Source organism: Cicer arietinum, chromosome 4, assembly GCF_000331145.2.
Source record: "Cicer arietinum cultivar CDC Frontier isolate Library 1 chromosome 4, Cicar.CDCFrontier_v2.0, whole genome shotgun sequence".
NCBI classification, from domain to species: domain Eukaryota; kingdom Viridiplantae; phylum Streptophyta; class Magnoliopsida; order Fabales; family Fabaceae; genus Cicer; species Cicer arietinum.
Window position 1 is genome coordinate 31,734,241 of NC_021163.2, and position 26,161 is coordinate 31,760,401.

Below are 26,161 nucleotides of genomic sequence, written 5' to 3' on the forward strand. Positions count from 1 at the left end.
TGATCAAATAGAAGGAAAATATAGGAAATTCAATCCAAGCATACAAAAACTTATATGTGGAAAGCATCAACAAGGTAAAACAAAAGAACATCACATAATTAAAAAAAGGAACCATGTTCAAATATTATATCTCAATAGAAAAACATAGGCAAAGAGTTTTGACGATAACAACATAAAACATGAAAAAGATAAACAAACTACATCAAATATATTTACATTATCGATCTACATGTCATCATTCGGTGGGATGTGAAGGTGATCTTCATGCAATAAGGTCTCGTGGTTGTGGGCAATAGTGGTCTCCATGGTTTGAAAGCGTGAAGCGTGTGTTCATGGAGGTGTCAATGTTCTGAAATTGGGTAGTGATAATTATTTGTAAAGATTTTAATTTGTCCATGACTATGCGGTTAGAAACATGATCATCATCAGATTTTGTTGCTTTTGTGTCTTCTTCCTCTTGGGAAGCAATAGAGGACTGGCCAAAATCACCTTTATGAGCATATGCCTGAAGCTGTTCATTCCACATGATCTTCATAATTTGAAGCACACTTAAATCAAGTAGATTGTCCTTGGATGGTTTATACATGACTTCGCCGGAAAAATCCACTTAAAAGTGATTCAAGATTCTAGTGACTTAATTAGCATAAGGTAAACCAATAGCATCCTTGGAAGCAAATAAGAGGAAGCAAACAAAATAAGACCAGTTAAGTGGACATCCTTCAGACATGACATATATAATCTGAAGTTCAAATTGAGATATCTGAGAGTAATTTCCACCCTTAGGAACCAGAATATAACTCAGAAAGTAATGCAAGAGCCTGTAGTCAATGGTTAGATTTCCAACTTCATACCGTTTCCTAGCAAATTCTGAACCAGCATGTGTCCTTTTTCGTTCCATGGTGTCCTTGTGAAACCCACACAATGAGACATATGCATCATATTTTGTGACTTTTTCCTATTCACATAAATTTCATGACCTAAATTTCTCACCCTTAAATGGAAGCTGCAATATTTCACCAATAGTTTGAGTATCTAACTCAATGAGTCTGCCTTTAACTTGAGATATTAACTAAGACCTTTCTCTCTTGAGATTACAGTAAAATAACCTAAATGTTGTGCCCTAAGTAACATAGGAAACTTAAAATCAGAAAAGGAATCAAGAGTACCATACTTACGAGTGATGAGCCTTTTATTGGAGTAGTATGTGTCGAACCGGTCCATTTCTTCTAGTGAGTGAAGCAAATGACACAAATCGGCCATATTATCGGTTCTAGCCCTCCTTTTTGAAGGACCCACTAAAGCATGCTTGGTTATGGAGCTTCTTTTGCGAGCATCCATGGTGATAGTGAAGGTTTTCGAATTTGGGGGAAAATGGGGTTTTTTGAGTTTGAGAAATTTGATTTGGAAATGATAGTTGTGAGTTTAGAGTGATCTTAGATGTAATGTAGTTTGATATAGTAGTTGGGTAACTTGTTGCAAGTAAGAGAGAATGAGTTTTTTTTAAGAGATGAAAATTTACGGCTGTATTCGAATATGAAAATGCAGAAAATAACCTAAAAACATGAAAAAGCTTTTATATTGGTGAAAAACGCAAATTTGTATTCGACTACATATTGGTTATATTCGAATACAGGTTGTTCTGGTAATGTGTATTCGATTACACATGAGTTGTATTCGAATACAGGATTTTCTGGGAACAAGTATTCAAATACATATAATGTGTATTCGGCCACGATATCAGAATTTTGTTTTTAAAACAAAATTTTCACTAAAAAATCAACATGTAAAGCACATATTCATAATTACAAAACACATAAACATCAAAGAATCAATTTTATCAACATATCAAGTGAAGATTTTAGATCTTGAAGAGAAATGACTTACAAAGTATAAGTACCTTGCACTAGAGATCGTTTTCATTTAAAACGCCAAGTTCTTTTTGTATCTCGTAGAATGAGTCTTTAAGTAGTGGCTTTATGAAGATATTTGCTAGTTGATTGTGCGTATCCACAAACTTTACTTCAACATTGGCTTTGAGCACATGATCTTGCAGAAAGTGATGACATATATCAATGTGTTTAGTTCGAGAGTGCATGATAGGGTTCTTCGAGATATTGAGCCATAGAATTTGTGCACAACAACTTCCTGCTACTATATATTCTACTTCAGCAATGCTTATGGCCACACAAGCTTGCTTTTTACAAGACCATGATACTAATGCATTACCTAAGATATGGCAAGTGTTAGTTGTGCTTTTCCGATCCGTTTTACATCCTGCATAGTCAGAATCAGAATAACCAACTAGACTACATATGCTACCTTTTGGATACCATAATCCCACATTGGTTGTTCTTTTCAAATATTTCATACTACAAGATGTGATTCTTTAGGAACTGCCTGAAATCTCGCACACAAACAGACACTAAAAATAATATCTTGCTGGTTGGCCATTAGATATAAAAGAGACCCAATCATACATCGATTCTTTGATATGTCTATTGAAATTTTGGATTCATCTTTATCTAGATAGGTTCCGGAGCCTATAAGAGTTGCACTTTATTTGTTGTTTTCCATCTCAAACCTTTTTAACAATTCCTTGCAATATTTTGCTTGATTTACGAAGATGACATTCTTGAGTTGCTTGATGTGGAGTCCAAGAAAATAGTTTAACTTTCCCATCATAGACATTTCAAATTCTTCTTGTATCATTAATGATAATTCTTCACATATTTTATTATTGGTTGATCCAAATATGATATCATCAACATAGATTTGAATCAGTAAAGTGTGATCATTAGTTCTTTTAATGAATAATATTTTATCAACTTGACCCTTTTCAAACCCCCGTTAACATAAGAAGTTACTTAGCCTATCATACCAAGCTCTTGGAGCTTGTTTCAAACCGTAAAGAGTTTTCTTTAATTTGAAAACATGTGAAGGATTCTTGATGTCTTCAAAGTCGGGTGGCTATTTGACATATACTTCTTCATTAATGTAGCCATTGAGAAAAGCATTTCTGACACTTACCATAAGACATTTCATTTTTAAGGATAAATCATCAAGAATAAGTATAAATTTTTTTAAAAACGCTTACCAACAAATTGAATTTCTTTTCATAATTCGTTTCGGATAATGCGTTCATCTTTGTTGAAAGCAATTTAGTAACCTTGTCACAAAGCTGACTAATGATAATAAGGTTATGCTTTTATCCCTCAACATATAGAACATCTTCATTTGAAGGAGATGGGGGCTGCACCAACTTTTCCAATGCCTAAATTTTTTTCCTTGTTGTTATCTCTATAGATCACATAACCTTTTGATTCAAGAGTTAGAGCTGAAAATTTTGTTTTGTCACCGACCAAGTGTTTTGAGCATTCATTATCCAAGTACAACATATTAGAGGTACATTGTTTGCATACCTCTTCTTCTTCGTCGGATTGATGTCATGCCATTAAGGCGAAATTTGTGCACTCGTCACTTTCTGAATGCGAAGATGAACTGACTTCGATGTCCTCCCATGCTATATATGCCTTTTTGAATTCTTTCTTTTTCAGAGCATTTTTCTTCATAGTGTTTGGAAATTCTACCTTTATGTGTCTTTGCTTCCCACACTCAAAGGAAATGAAGTTTTGGTTTGAAGTGAAAACATCATTCTTTCTGAAACTTTTCCTTTTAAAAGTTTTATCGTTTTTAAGAAACTTACCAAATTTCTTTACGAGGAAGGTGATGTTTTCATCTTCATCTGAATTCTCATCATTGATTTGTTCTTTTGATTTTATTTTCAAGACAATGTTCTTGGTCTTCTTTTCTTGACTTTCATTCTTTTCTAACATTCCAAGTTCGATTTCATGTTCTTGAAGTTTTCCAAAAAGTGCATAAAGAGAATTCTTTGATAGGCTTTTCTTTTCAGAAATTGCCGTTATTTTCGGTTGCCAAGCCCTTGTTAATGATCTTAGTACTTTGAGGTTTAATTCATCATTAGTGAAGATTTTCCCAATGATCCAATGATCCATAACTATTTCTGAATTGAAAAATTGCATTGTTTCCAGTTGTATTTGGCTATAGCTTATGTGTAGTCGAATACACCTCGGTAACGTTCAGTTTTTATTTAAAATTTCAACACCATATTCGAATATGAAATCTTGTATTCGAATACAACTGAGTAAATTTTGCCACTGAATTATTGTTATATTCGACTACACCAGGTTGTAGTCGAATACATATGTGCATTCTTAGCTACTGACTTAGCACTTGTATTCGGCTACACCATCTTTTAATCGAATACAGATGTTCAGTTTTTACTACACACTTAGCACTTGTATCCGGCTACACCATCTCGTAGTCGAATACATATGTTCTATTTTAGCTACTGACTACCAAAAATATAATGTCTAGTTACGTGGGTTTAACAATTGAGGTAATAACGGAAAAATTTCACATTTATATAAGAGAATAAGGTATTATAATAAATAATGAATTGTCCAATGAATTAATATTGTAAAATCTTTAAAATAAAATCTTACAGCTGAAAATTATTTAACATATAAAAATATTCAAAACTGAGCTTTTAATAACTAATCCCAAAATAAAATATGATGTAGACAATATGTCTACTTATTTTTTATCTACTAACCTAATAAAAATTAATTACACTTCTCAAATGAGGTAGGACTTCTTAGCTTTCGAAGTCCTTAATGGTCTCTATCTCTAAAAATTATCGACAATAATATTTTATTTTTAGTATTTATTAAATTTAAATTAATATAATAATGGGAAAGTGGTAAAATGAGAGATGTCCAAAGGCCAAAAAGAGAACTAACACCTTTTCCCTCACTAACTCTCTCATTTCCCAAAAAAATCTCTTTCACTCTCATTCTTCTACTTACGTAACTAAACCCAATGTGCAAAACACCAACACCAGTCTTTGTTCACCATCTTCTCCAACCTTATATTTGCCCTTTTTTTCCAAAATCTCCAAAGAACAATAGATTACTGAAGTTCCTCAAACCAGTCCTAACCTATTGCATGCACGACTCCACCCTTCAATCTTCAAGAATCAACCATGAACATTACCATAGAGAAAGAAAGAACAAAAATTGGAACAGAGCATTGGAATTGAGGAAAACTAAGGACTGCCAAATCACATATCTCCCAAAATTAGCTTTAAAACAAAAGGATAATTCTTACAATTGCGAGTTTTTTTAGAATTGCTTTCACAATATCATGTGGGTTCTGGGTTTGAAGTCCATTTTTAGTTTTATGATTAAACTAATTTTTGGGGTTTATTTTTGGGTTTTCTTTAAATTTGAGAGTAACAGAACTATAAATTTTATCATGTAAGAAATGTTGTGAAACTACATATAACTGCCTTTGAAGTCATGTATTATGCATATGTGATTTCCATGATTTGTTAAGAATTTAAGGAATAGAGTAAATCATGATGGGTAAAATATGGGATTAATGGGTTTCTAAAATTTCATTGTATGTCTTTCTGCCTCTGGTTTCGCTTTTCTGTTTCTGGACAATTTTTTCTTTGATTCTCTTTCTATTCATGGGCATTTTGCTTATGATCACACTATCTCTGGTCAGAATTTCTTCTAGTCATACTGCCTCTAATCCATGTTTCGCTAATTACACTACCTTTGATTAACAATTTGTCGTTGATCATGTTGCCTATGATCCACTAATTATCTGATCATGTTCCCTCTGATCCTCTAATGATGCTGCATCTGATCCAAGCGTCTTATGATCCACAACCTGCTTCTGGTCATGCTTCTTGTGGTCGAGCCTGCCTCTGGTCCAAGATTCCTGATTTGAACACGGAATTTAAAGTACAAACTCAAAATTTAAACAAACAACTAGTTAAAGTTTTTAGAATTAAGGTATCCTCTAATTGTAATGTAGTGCTGAGTTTATGAAGCAATTGTGTTGGTGAATGGTTCAGTCCATACATAACATTACAAATGCATTGCATTCATCAAGTCATAACATGCATGGTCCAAGTACACGGTGGGATATTTAAGGCTTGTTCCAGGCATGAACAATTGGTAAAGGAAGAATAATTAGGACGCTAATTGGGGTCATGACCAAACCAACTCTACCAAGAGGTATCAATTATCTTGGTGACCCACATCAAGATGATTGGGAAACTTTTCCATAATATAAGAAAAAAGAAAGAGGACATGCATTTTTACAAATTTTTAAGTAAAAGATGGAAGTGTTAATTGACATATTTTATAAAAAGTTAATATTTCACATAAATGGCCTATTATTTCATGACTTATATGCATATGTGAAAATAGAAATTTTAAACTACCCCTCTCCTTTTTAGAACACATTGAGATTATCATGTCATCTCTTATTTTATTATATTATAACAGATAGAAGTGGTTGATGCTTAGTTCCAACACCAGATGATAGCCCTACCAGACTTGTTTTGGATTAATTTTTGTTTCAATGATGTGAATACATGTATCATTGAAACATCATCATGGACTTTTTTTATTGAAGTTGAAAATTCATTAAACAAGAGTTGTAAACTATATATTAAATGTAGTTATAAATTATTTTAATGATGATATTGTAATGTCTTATATTGATTGCCTCTGCTTTTATTAAGATGTATGAGTTTAGTGTCATATTCTAGATAATTGGTAATGAGTTTTACAAGAAAAATGGATCATGACGCCCGAGTTCTTCCAACAATATTCTTTAGAAATATAAATAATTTTAATATAAAAACCAATTACTTCTAATAATTAATATAAACTCATCCACTTATTAAATTAACTATAATTCACATCTATAATAATCAAATACACACATTTATTTTGCAGAAAGTCATGTGAAGTGAGTATTATCTAATCATGTGAAGCATTAACTCATCTACTATGGAGTACAAGACCCATATGTATGGAGTTTAAAACTCATTCATGTAAGGTTTAACTCATCTAGATATAAGACTCATCTATATGGAGAACAAAACTCATCCGGGTAAATAATTGACGGGTATAACTCATCCAAACGGAGCATAAGATCATCTCAAACACATATAATAAAAATAATTCATATTTTAACAATCATCTTCTTAAAATCATATTTAGAGTATAATATTTTATTTGAATATACAATAACAACAATCATTCAAGAACACTTAACAAAATAATATTTTAAAGATTACATATTCAAACAATCATAAAAAAAACGACAATTCAACAAACAAAATAGTAAATAAATCAATTCATAATCAAATATTGTATTTCATAAAATCCCAATACTAATAGAGATATGTTTTCAACAAAATATATTTTTCTAAAAACATACCATTCAAAATATCTAACATTTTTCTCCATCCAAATTCCCAAAGTAAGTATACCATAAAACGATTAAAGGCTGTGATTACTTTTGAGTCACAATTGAAATAAAGCCAATAAATACTTCTTTAATTAACTTTCTCGTCGTTGTCCAAAATTATAATTTTTCTCGTTTTCTATTGCTATGTGTAATAATGATGTAACTTATTTTTAGATGCTACCGTATTTCTATATAAAGACGGTGCCAAAAATGTTTTGAGGTTACTAAATTTATCTTTATTCCTTTTGTTTGTAATCCTATTAAACTAATGCTATTGTTCTTATTTAAAATTAAGATAACATGTTTCTAGTAATATTTTACACGGATTATTGGTAATTCAAAACAACCTTATCCTTTAAACTAGCCATTCAAGTCGTGATCAACTTTTTTAGTGTTACTATACTAACAAACTCCTTATTAGCTACGCTATGCTAGAAATAATTTTTCTTTTATTCTAATAAGTAATTAATAAGATTAAATCTCATAAAAATAAATGGTTAAACTCTTGTAACTATAAAACTTGTCGTATATACCATAATAATAATAATAATAATAATAATAATAATAATAATAATAATAATAATAATAATAATAATAATAATAACAATAATAATAATAATTAATACTTTAGATTTTAAATTTTAATATTTCTAATCTATAGTTTTAGGATGATACAAATGTCATTATATATAAAATAAAACAATATTCTTACAATTTAATACAATAGTATTAAATTTGTGTATTTATAGTATTTATTAAATTTACAATTTAAAACAATATTCTTACTTTATTAAATTTAATAAAGTAATAGTATTTAATACAATTTGTGTATTTATTCAATATATATTAATGTGACATTATATTTTCTATTAATTATTAAAAAAAATTATTATTTTAAAATATTAGATTTTACTTGAAAATATGAACTTAAAGATCTTGTGATAACAAATATTCTTACAGAATAACTGTTAAAATTAATTAGTATATTTTAATTATTATTATTATTTATTTGAATTGAAATTCGAAAATGAAAAAGTAGAAATGAAAAGAAAATTGGGTATATGAACGAGTCACCATGAAATTTTAAAATTTCCTTACTTTACAATTATTTAATACAAATGGAATTAAAAATAAAAAGTTTGAAATTGATGGATATTAATTTACAGGTTTACAAAGGCGCCAGTTGAAAATTATACCTTACTTGCTCATTATCGACCTTGCCTCTATTTATTCAAGTAAACAAATTTTTATATCAAATTTCTTAGCATATATGTGTGTTGGCGGTGCTCAATAGATTAACTTAACAAAATGAAACTTTGGCATGTTAATTGGATATAGTCGTTTTAATGATACACATTTCAAATTGAATTCTACATAAATCAATTATCATTGGTTTATATATAATATTCTTAAATTTAGATATTATCTTGAAATCCAAATATGTGATCTAAGTATCCACGCATTTAAAAAAGTTGTATGCTTTCAAAAATATATATTTTATAATTTAATACTTAATTAAAAATTTGTGTCTCAATTATTTTAACATTTTCTTTACATGACTCTAATCTTTTATAAGCCCTTTATTCAAAATAGTCCAATGTTATGTGTATTTTTTTATTAATGTGTTTTATTTTGACAGTCATACATATGATAAATGGTACATGGTACAAACATACAATCAAATACTTGTATTGTTATAGACGATCATAGTACAAGATAGCTGCTAACATGTAGAGAATTGTGCATCAACGGTCAATGAATAAGTGTTGTAGGAATCCCCTTCATCCTCTTTAAAATGTAGTTGCACATATAAATGTTGAATCTAGAACAAAAAAATATGATAGTTGCTCTATTTTAAATGTAACAACATTTATCAAAATAAAATTAATAAATTTAGGACACTTACCTTTTGGGTTAAAAAAATATATTAAATATTTGTTATACTTTATTGTGATTAAAATAAATAAATAAATAAAACAAAATATGAGAGATTGTTTAGTGTAATTTTAATTAAAAAATGCATTATAGTATAATTTTTTTTTCATTCTTCAATAATGTAGAAGAGTGGTATTGACTAAAAAACTAACAATAAAAATAAATTACTTGACATAAAAGATTCGCTAAATAAGTGAGAAAATAGTAATAAAATATTCTTCAATAAAGTTAAATGGTGTGATGTAGTGTAAAAATTACATTGCAACATAGCTAACGTAGGAGGCTTCAAAGAGAAATTTCAAAAGCTCTTATGATGTGTATAAGCAATCCGCCTTGGATTATTTGAGAGCTCAATGAAATCCTTCATATTTTGTAAAAAATAAAATTATTAAAATTAGACAAGAATTTATGAGGCAACAAAGACATTTAAGAAAGGAGATAATGCTTTATGTAGAGAGAATGACATTTAATAAAACATTACACTTTGAAATAAAAATAATTATAAATTAAATTTTAAAAAACTAGTAGATGTCATACTCCTATCTATCTATCTATCTATCTATCTATATATCTGTATGTCTGTCTGTCTATATCAAGATTGTAGAGATGGTATTATTGTGCTTATTGTAGTGCGTTGTTGTACTTGAGACTTGAGAGCCAAGAGTTCGGGCTTCTTCTTGGGCTCATCTTCAAGAGTTCAATCTCATGGAATCTAAGTGAACTCAGCAATTCTTCCAGTGTCAATTTGTTTATATCTTTTGTCTCTTGAATTACTGTTACTTTTGATCTCCACTTGTTAGGAAGACTTCTAAGGATCTTCTTGACAAGGTTAGAGGTAGTGTAACTCTTTGGGAGAATCTTCAATCAAGAGACTAGAGTTTGGAATCTAGAAAATATTTTCTTAATAAGCGGGTAAAAATGAAGCTAAGGTAAATCTAGGAAACATTTTTACATGCTTATTTCCTTTATAGTTGAGAACTAGAGCATCAAAGATATTCTTTACTGTTTCTTTGTTGTTGCATTTTTCAAACTCTTTGCAGGTTAAAGATTCATCATGAAGGTTTTGACTTTATGATGTATCTCGTAATTTTTCTTTTGATCAGCACTGAGATCCTTTCGGGATATTTCAACATCAGCACTGTTTTTTGGAGCCTCATAACCATCTTCGACTATGTCACATAGTTCATGATCATGTGAGATGTAGAAATTTATGAGCATGTCTTTCCATTACTAGAATATTCTCCATCAAACAGGGGAGGTCAGTTAACGTTACCATTTGTAACTTCATCAGCATAGTTAGTGATAAAACACATATCTTTTCTCAAACACAGTGCTCAGCTTTGAGATCAAGCTATAATGTTAACTGTAGAACGAGAAATACAAGAAATTTGGTTTGACTTGGGTTCAATTTAAAAAAGGTTTATAGTACTATTAAAACCAAGTGATGAAAATCAATCAGATAAAATAGAAACACAAAACAACAAAGCTAATTTATCGTGGTTCACCACCGACATGGTAGCTACGTCTAGTCAAATTGATTGTGTTTAAGTCTTCTCAACCTTGTAGCTTAGTACAATATAACTGTTGAGAAATGTAGTCACTATTGGGCTAGGTTACAAAAGAGTAAGATTAAGGGGTTTATGAATACTCTCAAGAGGTTGTTTACAAGTTGTATTCTGATAAAATGTTTTTAGCACTTATTCAAAACAAAATATATAGAGCAAAGGTGTAGAAATGGTTGCATTGTGCTTATTGTAGTGCATTATTGTTGCTGATATTTATTTCAATGAGGGTTGCATGCCTTTTATAAAAGAACTTTAGGGTTTCTGATTGTTGTCCAGATTCCAAGAAATCAACATGTATCATGAAATTTCGTATTAGATTTGTCGAGACAAAATCTCAATTTAAAGTTTTGATGAAAACAAACAACAAGTTAATTAAGAATGTTAATTATGATTCTTAATGTTATGTTAATTTAACTTGTGCTTTTGAGTGTATTAATTGAAAGATAGGATTTAAGCAAAGCAAATAAATCAGCAAAAAAAGGCACGAAACTGAAAAGACAAGAATGGAGAACATTCTTAACAAAATCTGGAAAATGGAGAGTGCTCTCCAATTTCAAGAATGATCATCATAACTCCAAAACCATTCAATCTCCACTTGTTAAAATATGTTTTAGCCTCTAGATTTTACATCTATATCATCAACACTTGGAAAGGAACAAACTAAGATAGTCAGATTCAAAGAAACTACTCGAATCACATAGAGAGAAAATCACAAATTAGCAAGACCAAACATATCTTAACCTTCTCCAGCTTGACTGTCAAGAACGAAGAACATTCTTGAGAGCATTCTGATCATTCTCTAGCATATAGACATTAATCTTCAGCATGCTAACATCATTCTCCAACACGTTAATATTAATCTACAACATGCTAACATCATTCTCCAACATGTTAAATATCAATCTCCAGAATGATAATATCAATATGTAGAAAGTTTTCATTGATCTATAGAATGATCATCAATCTCCAGAATGATCAAATTTGTCTTAAGAATGATCAGACCAGTCTCCAAAATGTTTAGATTAGTCTTTAGAATGATCATCAGTCTCCAGAATTTTCAACATCTTTCTCCAGCATATTGTCATCATTCTCCAAGCTATTTTGGCAGAATCAAATCTCCAGATCGAAGCAATATCATGAACAAATATATCTGAGGTATAAAGGATATCATTAAACACAAGAAATCTGATCAAGAACGAAGAAAAACGCCCAATCAAACAGATTTCACAAAGTGTTCAAAGGTTGGAATATTTTTATTCATATATATTGGTTTTAGTCAAAACTGACAGAGCACTACCAACAGCTCTTTTGACTATTATTAAATATCCTAAAAGCCTATAAAAGGAAGGCCAATGCTCAAGAAAAATCAGAGTTTCAAGTACTAAGCAATTCATTACTCATTTCAATCATACTTGAATTTCTCTCACTCAAATACATTGAATCATATCTAATTTTTCCCATTCGATTCTTATAATCATTCTCGTGTATTTTTCTGTCAAAAAATCAGAACTCAAAAAAGCGTTGAGCCTTCTCAGATTTTAACAAAACAATCTCATCATTATTGTAAAACTCAAACTATAAGAGATGAAAAAATTAAAAGAAAAAGGTTTTTTAAAAGGGAAGATTGCTCTGCAAATAAAGTTGAACCAATTTTGAAAAATCTGCAGAAAGGAGAACGTTCTCCAGGTTGTTCTCAAAACGAAGAACTTTCTGAAACAAAAGCATAACTTTCTCCATAAAGTATGAAAAAAGGAGAACGATTTGGAACTTCTTCAAAATCAAGATTAAAACCCAGATTTCGAAATCAATTCCAAGATCAACAATTAAATGCTTCTACCATCTCAAAATCAACTTGTTATTTTTAAAAGAGATCAAGTTTTAAAAAATCTTCTAAAAGAAGATATACTAACCATCAAGGACCCAAACAAATATGGGTACCAAAGTCATTACTAACTTATGATGAAGGAACACCATCCAACAATCAAGAAAGAACATTGATACATGGACAAGGCATGCTTAATACACAAGAATTGAAAAGTATGACGCCTCCTCTCATTACAAAAATTTGGAGTGTCTATAACATTTGGAAACATTAAAGCAAAAGAGATGAAAAAGAAGAACATTATGGACAACAGCAACAAAATGCTTCCTAGGAAACCGAGATTGATAAACAATCTTAGTTTCATTCTCCTCATAAAATTTGGAGAACGATAAAACTAATTGGAAGGATATGTACCAAAGTTGTTGTTGGAAGTGTAATTACAGTGATTGATTTGCCTCTGAAATACAGAAATGATGTTCAAGTTTTCTTTAGAAGAAACACATATCCACATTGTACTTTTGTCTAATTCAAGTGCTTCTTTGGATCTTATCAAGGTATATCAATGTATATCATTATTACTTCTTAATTCATTCATCGAACTCAAATCATTTTCTACAAATTCTCCTATTTATGTCCTTAAAAACATTTTTTTTATGTGAACAAATCTCTTTGATCGTTTCAGAAAATTAATTTTGAAAAACACAAACTTTATTAGCATAAGAATATTTTTTTAAAAGAAAAATCATATTTGACATGTTGTCACATTCATCTTATTTTTGCTTCCCTATATGCGCTCACTCTCTCTTGTTCACATTTATTAAGGGATAGTTTTTTAGAAAATGTTATTTTTCTTAAAACTGGACTCTACTCATTGTTTTCTATGAGTAGTATACATTTTCTTTGTATTCCCCAACCTTTTTGTGTTGATAAAGGGGGAAAATTATTTTAGATTTTATGTTGGTTCAAAAATCTGAAGCATATTCTAAGGGGGGATTTTAAGCTCTCTATGATTAAAATTAGAATCAAAATTAAAATCAAAATTAAAATCTAAATTAACATATTTGTCATCATCAAAAAGGGGGAGATTTTTTAGACAAAAACTCAATTTAAAATTAGATCATCAACACTTGGCAAGGAACAAACTGAGATGATCAGATTCAAAGAAACTACTCGAATCACAAAGAGATAAGATCACGAATTAGCAAGACCAAATAGATCTAAATCTTCTCCAGCTTGATTGTTAAGAACGAAGAACATTCTTGACAGCATTCTGATCATTCTCCAGCATATTGACATTAATCTCCAACATGCTAATATCATTCTCCAACATGTTAACATTAATCTCCAGCATGCTAAAATCATTCTCCAACATGTTAAACATCAATCTCCAGAATGATAACATCAATCTGTAGAAAGTTCTCATCAGTCTCCAGAATGATAAGATCATTCTCCAGAGTGATCATATTAGTCTCTAGAATGTTCAGATCAATCTCCAAAATGATCATCAGTCTCCAGAATTTTCAACATCATTCTCCAGCAGATTGTCATCATTCTCCAAGTTGTTTTGGCATAATCAAATCTCCAGATCGAAGCAGTATCATCATCAAATATATCTAAGATATAAATTATCATTAAACGCAAAAGAAATTTGATCAAGAACGAAGAAAAACACTCAGTCAAATAGATTTCACAAAGTGTTCAAATGTTGGAATACTTTTACTCATATATATTGGTTTTGGTCAAAACTGACAGAGCACTACCAATAGATCTTTTGAGCATTATTAAATGTCCTAAAAGCCTATAAAAGGAAGGCCAATGCTCAAGAAAAAATCAGAGCTTCAAGTGCTAAGCAATTCATTACTCATTTCAATTATATTTGAATTTCTCTCACTCGCATACATTAAATCAGATCTGATTTTCCCCATTTGATTCTTAGAATCATTCACGTGTATTTTTCTGTTAAAGAATCAGAACTCAAACAAGTGTTGAGCCTTCTTAGACTATAACAAAACAATCTCATCATTATTGTAAAACTCAAACTATAAGAGTTTAATATAGTTTGGGTAGATTGCAAGAAATCCTATCAAGATTGATAGGTGACTTGATTGAACTCATTTCTGGGTGGAAATGGTTTAACTTTGTAACAGATCAAGGTGTTGTAAAACCAAGAAGGTTATTTATTTTGAACACTTAGTGGAAAATCTCACAGTTGTGAGGACTGGACGTAGCCCTAGTTGGGTGAACCAGGATATATCCTTGTGTGGTATCTCTTCCCATATCTATTTACTTTCAGTCTAATTGATTATCAAGTTAAAAACATAAACTGGATTATTGATTTTAACTAACCAAGAACGTTCTCCGCTTTCTGGTTAAAATCAAGAACGTTCTTCGTTTTTTGTTTTCATAACCAAGATCAATCTTGTTATTTTCTTAAGTTTTTAACAGGAAATTTTAAAATGGTGATTTACAATTCAAACCCCCTTTCTTGTAAATTGACATTGCTACTTCAAGATCTTCATAGATTGATTTGCAATTAAACCTTGTCTATAAATAGTCTTTGTAATTGATTATGCATATCTTGATATGGAAATAGACAAGGTAGAGGATATCATGATTAGAGTATGTCACATAGACCTTCAGACAAATAACAAATTAAGTGTGTTGAGAAAATAATGCACAAAAAGTTTGTCTTCTTCGTATTGTTGACTTTTCACATAGCATTGACTTTTCATCACAACATTGACTTTTAAACAAAATCTGACAATTATATCCTTGACATGATTATTAGAGGCAAACGATCACTTGCTTTTTTAGAGCGGAAAGATCGGATGCTTGTTGTATCCATCAAAGCATTGCTTGTATTACCATAATCACCAGAGACGCGTTTCAGAGTGCGTTCATCAGAATAGAATACAAAAATAAATACGGAGTCTTGGTGTTCATTTAACTTAGTATAATCATTAGAGGATGTAATGTAAAGTGATTTTAAATAAACTTCATATGGGAACTGCACACTTAAACAAAATTTTAGTGCTTTAAATTGTTCCCACAAAATAATTTTGCTATCATTAAAATAAGTAATGGATCATAGTTCTCCAAACAAACTTAATTCTAACAGGTCTCGCTCTCCCTCCACCCCTGGTTTTGGAAGTCCCAAATGTAACACCCCAGCCATTACCATTACCGGCAGTGCTACCTCATGATCTTCTCACCCTCTTAATCCACCTAGTGGATAAGTACCACCGCATCTCATTCCCACTACTTATTGAGCTAGTGAGACTGTGTGGACGCGGTGCTTAACTCCCAGGTACCGGGCTCGAATCCCACGAAATGCTAAAACTCGCCATATTTCTAACAGTGGAAAAAGGGGGGGATGGGGCTCGAACCGATAACGTTAAGAGTCAGGATGTTAAAAAAAAGGACCAGAAGGTGGGATGTTACACCAAACCTAGTCTACTTTTGATGTTGATGTAGGCTTCGCCGTTGAGGTTACGGAGAGTGGTGGTTTGATGAAAAGGTTACCTTCTCCGTTGAGGATGGTGAGTTGGAAAGAAGGTTGGTGAAGAAGGTTCTAGACCATTCTAGACAGTTGGTTTCGGACCAGTGGACGTTGGTGCCGTCGGGTCTTTCTTCGACGATCCACCGTTTATCTCCCTCGCCGTATTTCGCCATCCAACGGTGATTTAGAGGATTGGTGAATGTGTGTTTGAGGGGAGAGAAAGAGAAGGGTTGGATTTAAGAAAGAAAGAAGGGGCGGGCGTGCGAGCGTGGAAAGATCTAGAGAGAAGAAATCAATGATGGAGTTATATGCTGTCGTTGGTGATGAAGTGAAAGTAGAGGTGTCTGAAATTGCAAGGGCGAAAAGAGTGAGTAAGTTGAGAGCTTTGTTGATGAAACTGTTGAGGAGGAAGTTGAGCGCAATGTTGAGGGGGAAGATGAAGGCCATGTTGATCGTGTTGTTAAGGAGGAAGAAATCCAGAATGATTTTAGGGTTCATGAGTGAATATTTTTTATTTTGATTTGTTTAGTGATTTGTTTAATAATTAAATTGTATTTTTAAAAATATTGTCACAATTATAATAATGGTTTTTAAAAATATAAATTATATTTTTTAATCAGAAATAATATAATAATGAGTTTATTCCACATAAGCGTCTGCCACGTTACCCTTTTATTGACACGTCATTAAAAAAATAACAAATCATCATGATTTGAACTCAAATTTTGTTTGGGGATTAAAACTGGGGACAAACAAAATGAGGGGACTACTTTCAATTTTCACATATAATAGGGGGACGAAAAGTGTAATTAAGCCTAAATTTTATTAAATATTTAATCAAACCTAATCTAATCCTTAAACTATTTCTTTAATCAATCTTAACAAATAAAATTCCATCTAATCTTAATCCAATCTAGAATTAAAAATATAGCTAAAAAATAAAAACAACAATGTTAAATGATGAAATTTCGTCCAAAATGTTAAACTTATATTTTGCAATAGCCGTGTTTAATTATGATCTCCATTTGACAAAAGTGAATAGAGGGGCACGTCAATGCTCGTCTGCACAATAATTATAATAAGGATTAATCCTTAATTTGGTTTATATATAGGTGTATTCTTGTTTTGGTCCATGTAAAAAAGTTTAGCTTTCATATATGTAATACTAGATTTTTTATATTTTTGATGGTTCATGTAAATTTGCTCTTGTGAATCTACTAACATGGCGTGTTGAAGATGGTCATCTCTCATTGTTGTTATGTGATTTGGGAATTTGATGAAACAGTGTTGTAAGAGGACAAAGATGGGAAAAGAAGAATAGAACACTTATCGACTCTTCACTTTCTAATTAAATTTTTCTTTTTTGCATTTAAAAAGTTAGGTTTTTGTTTTTAATTTATTAATTTTAGTCAATTAAATATATTTTTGTTTTTAAATTATGTTTATTAATTAAATGTCAGATGCAATTAAAATAAACCTAAAAGAAACAACGTTGAAGATCCTTCAAACATATCAAAACCAGAAACAAAAGTTAGTCAACATTAAAAAAACAAAATATCAGTCATAAGTCCATCCTAAAGCAACATTCAAGATCGTTCGACATATCACCGCAAAAATTATTCTAAGTTTAATTGGTGTTGTTGGACAGGTATAAAAATCACAAAAACAAATCGAAAACAAATAAAAATACAGTTGAATCACCATCCAAAATCGTTCAACAAAATTTAAGGCTATTGTCACGTGTATCAAGGAGATTCTATATATCAACTTAGATTAATTGAGGTCTAGGTTGGCAAAAAAAAAACAATCGCCAGATTTGGCGGCAGTCTGATAAAAACTTTTTTGTTTTGAAAATCTAAATTTATGTGGAACTACATAGCAAGGAAAGGAAAAGATTGGTGGTAATTTCATAGTCAATGGAGGTTAGATGACTAAAAGGTGGTGGCAAAGAGGTTGTGGTGATACACTGATATGTTAGAGAATAAGAAGTTCCCCAGTAAGCAGGCCAACTCAGCACTTTTAAAAACAAAATTTGAATTATGGACTAAAATTTAAGAATCTAAGATTACAATCTAAAAAAAAATCTACAGATACTAAAATTGGAATTATTTCATATTGCAGGGATTGAAAACAATATTAACCCTAACATTATTATTTATATATTTAATTAAGTATGTTGGTACAATAGATATACAAGTTTTCAGCAGTCAATATTTATAGTTTTGTCTTTTTAATTAGTTAAATAGACATCTAAATATATATATATATATTACTTGAAATTGACTAAACCTAAACTTTATGTTGTCTAACCTATAGTCGTGTATCTAAATGCATGGCCTATTCTGACATAATTTAATACGTGTCGTTTGGTGCCAAATTGTATATATTGATTACATTATATACATATAAATTATAGTAGAGTTTTAGAATTAAAAGATTGTATCAACCAAAATTGAGTTAAATAGAAGAGATTAAATTCTTGGAATATACTCATATTCGAATTCTTATTAAAAGAAATTTCTGTATTTAATATTCGACGTGTTTCAAATTTCAAATAAGATTATATTAAAAATAATGTATAAGAAAAAAGAAAACCATTCAAATTACTTAAATATATAAACATTTTGTATTCACACAGCCTTATTTTGCTATCTTTTAAAAATTAATTACCATGAATGAACTTGGGTGATAAATATAAATATATCCATGAACATGGCATGCATGATAAGAACTAATAAGTAATTGATTATTATTGACTCACAATACCAAAAGTCATTTGTTGTTAAAACAAAGAAACAGAAATCTATTTAAAGTAGTGACATCTTTCAACAAATACTTTTCTATATTTTTGTTGGGATAAACTAGAGATAATTAACAATAACTATTTCAATAATGCAAAATAATTTTTCCTCCACCTGTGCAGTTAAATTGCCAAACAGAAAATACAATTCCATAGAGCAAAAATAATTGGCAGAAAATTAAACATGAGACAAACACAATTTTTAACGTAGAAAACTTTCCTTGAGAGAATAAAAACCACGGACCTAGTCCAGTAAAAACTTCCATAATAATTAATGGATACACCAGAGTCTTCTTAATAACAACAGGAAACATCAATCAACGATAACGACTTTATAACAACCTTCCACTAAAGTGGATATGCCAAAGTAACTCTTAAAAGAAGATAAAACTACTCAAAGTATATATTAAAGTAACAATGGTAGAAATAACATACTAAATTTGTAGATCAAACAGACAAGTTTGCTATACACTTGTTACCACCACCAAAACCAAACCCTTATTTTTATTATCTGGCAACAGTTCTCTTTTTCGTTCCTATAATTCTTAGGATTTCTCTTAAGATTTATAAATCCCTTTTATTTCCTTCACGTGAGCCAAACTCATTAAATTTTTTTTTCTTTCTTTTATTTCATAATAATAATACTGATAATAATACTAATAATAAAACTAGTAGGTTCCACTTGGAGAGTGAGTTCACCCAACATTTTGCTATCTTCTAAAACTTAATTACCATGAATGAACTTGGGTGATAAATATAAATATATTTATAAATATATTTATGAACAATGCATGATAAGAACTAATAAGTAATTTGATTATTATTCTCCCACAGTAACAATGCATGATAAGAACTAATAAGTAATTTGATTATTATTCTCCCACAGTAACAAAAGTCATTTGATGTTAAAACAAAGAAACGAAATCTATTTAAAGTAGTGACATCTTTCAACAAATACTCTTCATACGCAGTGATCAGAAGTTGAACACATGACCAAAGACTTAAGAGACTTAGTTATGTGGCACATGTCATACACTATATTGGTGAAACAAGTCTTCATATTCACTTCTTGTATGGCATGTGGTGAAACAAGTCTCGATATTACACCTATTTTGCAAATTATATTACCACAAGGTTTTTTTTTTTTTTTTTAACTAAAACACATATATATATTTATTTAAATTAGAAGAAAATAACAAAAATTCTGATGAAAAACGATAAATCTATGAACAAGCTCATAGTAACTATATTAATATAATAAGACGACAAAATATTTATAAATGTGCTAAAATTAAAATGATTGAAATATTCATATTTTTGTATTTGTATCGTTGACAATCAAATTATTGACTGAATTGATAATTGATAAAAAAAATTATCTATCAATCCATAAACAAACAAAGATACATTATAGAAAATCAGGATTTGTAGTGTTCATGATCAAATATTCGACTAAATCTGTAATTGTTTGAAACTGATCTATCAATTTGAATCAAACAAGAATTGTAACACAATAAAATCAAATAACGTCGTACCAAAACAAAAAATAAAATAACACCAAGCTCAGATGAAAAAACATGAAAATACTATATTTATCTAAACTATTTATTTAGATAAAATGAAATAAAAAGCAATATAAACGGGTGATTCTAAGAAAAAAATGTTCTAAACCAATTTCACTTTAGATAGGAGGAGGTCAGATCTAAAACAATGTAGATGTTAGATTTAAAAACAAAAGATGTTTTAAATAAATGGTTATAATTAACAACGGATAGTTGTCACATGGGATTATATAATTTGTAATTTATTTGCAAGTTGCCAAAAAGAGTGGTTGTTTCCAGCTGAAACAGTCCCTTAAATCATGGGATTAGCACGTTCATCCGCATATTAACCGTTGACTAGAGTTTGTGTATGTACGATTCATCTTCACTCCTATTCCACCAAAGACCTTTGTATATCGAAGTGTCATTACTTCCAAATTAAATTTTTGAGGGAGATTAATTTCACTTTAGTCTCTTAATTTTCCTATCAAAACAAACCAACATGGCAGAATCACTTCTCTTCGGTCTCGCTGAGTCATTCATCGGTAAGATTGCTTCTCGTGCTGTTGAAGAAGCTTCTCTTGCGCTTGGCGTCTATGACGATATGCAAGAGATAAAAAACACCGTCACCCTAATCAAAGCTGTGTTGTTGGATGCTGAGCAAAAGGAGAGGCAAAATCAGGAGCTGCGTGTATGGTTGCGACAGATCAAACGCGTCGTCTCCGATGCTGAAGATGTAGTTGATGATTTTGAATGTGAGGCATTGCGGAAGCACGTGGTCAACTCTTCAGGTAGCATTAGAAGAAAGGTACGGCGTATTTTCTCAAGTTCTAATCCTCTTGTTTATCGTCTTAGAATGGCGCATCAAATCAAAAATGTTAGAGATAGATTAGATAAGGTTGCTGCTGATAGGCTTAAGTTTGGTCTTCAAATCAATCACAACGACAATCGTGTTGTAGAAACGCGAGAATTGACTCATTCCAACGTAATTGATTCGGATGTGATAGGAAGGGAACCTGATAAACAAAAAATCATTGACCTCTTATTGCAAAATGATGGTGATAAAAGTCTCTCTGTGATTCCTATTGTGGGAATTGGAGGATTGGGAAAGACTACACTTGCAAAATGTGTGTTCAATGATAAGAGTGTAGTTGAGTCTTTTCCATTGAAGATGTGGGTCTGTGTCTCTGATGATTTTGAACTTAAGCATCTACTTGTTAAAATCCTCAATTCTGCTAGTGTGTCAAATAATAACCCAATTCACCATGAGAACTTTAAAATCTTTGATGTTGAGCAATTACAAAATCATATAAAAAATGCACTTGCTGGTCATAAGTTCTTGCTCGTCTTGGATGACGTATGGAACGAGGATCGTGTCAAATGGGAAGAATTGAAAGATATAATACAAGTAATTGTAGGTTCTCAAGGGAGTAAAGTCGTGGTGACTACACGGAGCCACATAGTAGCCGACGTGATGGGAACTCATTCTTCTCACTTTTTGCAAGGTCTATCAGGAGACGATTCCTTGTCTGCATTTGTGAAATGGGCTTTTAAAGTGGGAGAAGGAGAAAATTATCCAGAGTTGATGGAGATTGGGAAAGAAATTGTGCAAAAATGTGGAGGGCTTCCTTTGGCCCTAAGAACATTGGGGAGTTCATTGTTCTTGAAATTTGATATAGATGATTGGAAGTTTGTTAGGGACAATGAGATTTGGAATTTATCACAAAAAAAGGATGATATATTGCCTGCTATAAAATTAAGTTATGATCGGTTACCTTCTTATTTAAAACGATGCTTTGCTTGCTTCTCCCTCTTTGTAAAGGGCTACCAGTTGGATAGTCTTAGTGTTACTGCGATATGGGAGGCACTTGGTTTTCTTCCATCACCAAAGAAAGGTAAAGGCGTAGCAGATGTTGGCAATCAAATTTTGCATGAGTTACGGTCAAGATCTTTTCTTCAAGATTTTGTTGATTATGGCAATGGTTGCGAGTTTAAGTTGCATGATTTAGTGCATGATCTTGCATTATATGTTGCAGGAGATGAGTTTCAATTGTTGAAGTTTCGTAGTGAAAGTATTTTTGAGGATGTCCTCCATTTGTCATTAATTACAAATAATGATGATTTGTTTGGTCTAACACAAATTCCCACTAGACTGAGAAGCATTATTTTTCCTTCAGGAGCCAACAATGAAACTTTCTTGAATACTATGTTATCAAGGTGTAAATTCTTACGGATTTTGACGTTAGCAAATTCTAGATATGAGAGTTTGCCCCGCTCCATTGGCAAATTAAAACATTTAAGATATCTCAATCTTGAGAATAATATAGAACTGGAGAGCCTCCCAGATGCATTGTGCAAACTCCAGAATCTACACACTTTGAAACTCAATGGATGCATAAACCTTAAAAGATTACCCAATGAAATTGGAAACTTGATCAGCCTTCGACAATTACACATAACCACAAAACAATCTAACTTTCCAAACAAAGAGATTGCAAAGTTAACTTCCTTAGAAATTTTATCTGTCCGTCATTGTGACAATTTGGACTTGTTGTTTGAAGGAATACAACTTCCTAATCTTAAATTTTTGGATATTGCATATTGTGAGAATCTAAGGTCCTTGCCGCATCATGTTGTTCTGAACTTAGAAGGTTTGTTGATAACTGAGTGTAATAAGATGAAATTGTCATTGGACCATGATAGCTACATTCCTAATTTAAGGTTAAAGTTGCTATCTCTAGAATATTTGCCCCAGTTGGTGGTTTTACCTCAATGGTTGCAAGGATGTGCAAAAACATTACAAACCTTGGCACTTGAAAACTGTTACAATCTTCACGAGCTTCCTATGTGGCTGTCAACTTTCATTTCTCTCAAAACACTTTCATTGGAAAATTGTCCAAGATTGGTTTTGATCCCTAATGATGTGCACCACCTCAAAAACCTTGATTATGTGAAAATCAAAGGGTGTGTTGAATTATGTAAAAGTTACCATCCAAAAGATGGAATAAATTGGCACAAAATATCACACATCAAACAAGTTATAATATTACCAGAACTAGAAAATTAAGAGTTATTCATAGATATCACGGTCAAATTAGGAATATTTTTCTTTGGTTTGTTTTTTGTAATTGTTTGTGTAATAAAAGTGTCGTTTATGAGACTTTCTTTTTCTATTGAAGGAATGCAATTTTTTTCATTATATATATTTTTTTCATAATAAATTTGAAAAAGTATACTATTTTGAAAAAACAAATACATTCATCTATTAACTCTATTTTTCTTACTTTATTGTCCAATATACATGTTTACGCCTAAAACATTCTTAATTGTTAACTAAAAAAAAGTAGATGAGCCGAGTAGGACATATTATCCAATTAATTCAGTAAAAACTAGTAAAAGTTTTGACTAGGATTTAGGTGAAGAGAGATAGTTATGGAAGCAAATTATTTCCAAATTCAGCTTATGGAGTATTAATTGCTATTGTCATGCTACAAGGACCAAAACAACCTAAGGAGTTTTTCAGCAGCATTAATTATGAATTTCATTGGATTAAATATTACTCTTAGGTTCATACAACAAATTCAATCATGCTTCATTTAACAATTTAGTTTCACTATGGACTTAAAGACTATTTGATCCATAGCTGTAAATAGGTCAGAAACAAGTAAAACCGGCAGTACAAAGTGTTAATACCATGATTGTTCTCACAAGGATCTTCGATTCAATAAATCAATTAAGAACAAAAAAATGGGGGTATGATGATTTTGATTTAATTAAGATGAAATAACAAACAATAAATAAATAAAGTTAAAGCATCAATCAAAGACAACAAAATATTTGGTAGATTTCTTCATTGTTCCAAATTATTATAATTTATATGATTTGAAATATGTTACTTAAATTTCAAATATTATAATCTTATAAGATTTGATCAATAAAATTGAAATCTTGATCGCAATATCGAAGTTATATTGATTTGAATACAATTTCGAAGAACATAAATTATCAATTGGTTACCCATTTCCAATTAGATTTGAGATTAATCAATCGAAATTTCTAACTTCAATACAATTATTAAAATAACCCAAATATCTAATCCGGCATAGATCAAACATAATCATGCTTTTAAAACTAAAATTATAATTGAATACAAAAGAGAAGTAAATGCATACAAATTAACAATAAGGAATTCAAAATTCAAACCAATTTTCTTGTGTATCTTGGATTGACAATATTTTAGTCTTCCATATATTGGAAGTGAAATATAATTCAAATTTTATTTTGGGCCAAAAATTAATTGGTTCCACATTGTACCCCATATAAATACCTTTGTGTTTATTATTGAAAAGACTAATGTCATTTTTACCATTGAGAAAAACAAAAAATACTTTCTTCCATATTCTCTCTCTTTTCTCCATCATCTTCTCAAACACCAAAGTCTTCGATTATCGATTTTTCACCATTGATTCACCCTCCACTCTTGATTGTGTTCCAACATTTGGCATCAAGAGCCTAGTTCAGATCCAATTCCCGCTGCAAACATGTTTGTTTCCAATGACAAAATCCCTACCAACCTTCTGATTCTTGATTCGAAGAATTATGACAAATGGCACAAACAAATGAAAGTTTTGTTTGGATATCAAGATGTTCTTGATATGATTACCGATGGCATTACTCCTCTTGGTAAAGAGGCTACAGCAGCTCAACAAGCGAAATTCAAGGAAGATAAGAAGAAAGACTACAAGGCCCTCTTCTTGATTCATTCTTGCGTCGATAGTGACAATTTCGAAAAAGTTGGCGATTGCGACTCGGCGAAGACAGCTTGGGGTATTCTTGAGAAAGCTTATGCTGGTGTGGATAAGGCGAAGGTGGTGAGGTTACAAACTCATAAGCGGCAGTTTGAGTTACTTCAAATGGAAGACAAGGAAATGATTAACGATTACGTGACGCGTGTGACACGCTTGGGGAGTCAAATGAAGTCGTGTGGTGAAGCCGTTTCCGAACAGAATTTTGTGTCAAAGGTATTGCGTTCTTTAACACCAAGATTCGATAATATTGTGGTGGCGCTTGAGGAATCGAAGGATCTCAAGACAATGACGAAAGATGAACTTCAAAGTTCATTGGAAGCTCATGAACAAAGAATGGACGAAAGAGGAAACGATAAAGCCAAAGCGAAAGTTGCTTTTGCAAGCCCGTTTCAACGAGAAGAACAAGAAATCGAAAGGGAAATAGCCTTCTAGAGGAAAGAAAAATTTCCAGAATTTTGATGGAAAAGAGTCACAAAATTCAAGGAAAGGTGAGGGCAGTTCCAAAGGTGGTGGTCAAGACAACTACAAGTCATTCGACAAAAGTACCAAGAAGTGTTACAATTGTCAAAAGCTTGAGCATTTCGCAAGAGAGTGTAGAGCGAAACCAAGGGAGAATTATGCGGATGAGGCTAATTATGAATGTAACACCCCAAAATTTTCATATATATTATATGTGTATCTTTTTAGTAATTGCTATTATTAAATTTATAATTATTCTATATGTAAATAAATCAAATTAAATTTTATCACACTCTAATCCATTTTTATTTAATTGTTTTGGCGTGACAATTACATGAGGACGATTTATGATGTGATTATTACCTAAATGGACTATTGT

At 31.0% G+C, this 26,161-nt stretch overlaps 2 protein-coding genes across 2 annotated transcripts; both read left to right on the top strand.

Moving 5' to 3' along the window:
• The first annotated feature begins 20,804 nt into the window (after positions 1 to 20,804).
• Positions 20,805 to 23,714, top strand: LOC101496073 (putative disease resistance protein RGA3). Its single transcript, XM_004513721.4, has one exon. It carries the CDS (start codon positions 21,018 to 21,020, stop codon positions 23,580 to 23,582), a length of 2,565 nt encoding a protein of 854 aa, XP_004513778.1. The 5' UTR covers positions 20,805 to 21,017; the 3' UTR covers positions 23,583 to 23,714.
• A 1,342-nt stretch (positions 23,715 to 25,056) lies between these two features.
• Positions 25,057 to 25,755, top strand: LOC140920031 (uncharacterized). The gene has a single exon (XM_073367341.1). The coding sequence runs from the start codon at positions 25,057 to 25,059 to the stop codon at positions 25,753 to 25,755; it is 699 nt and encodes a 232-aa protein (XP_073223442.1).
• Positions 25,756 to 26,161: the final 406 nt, after the last annotated feature.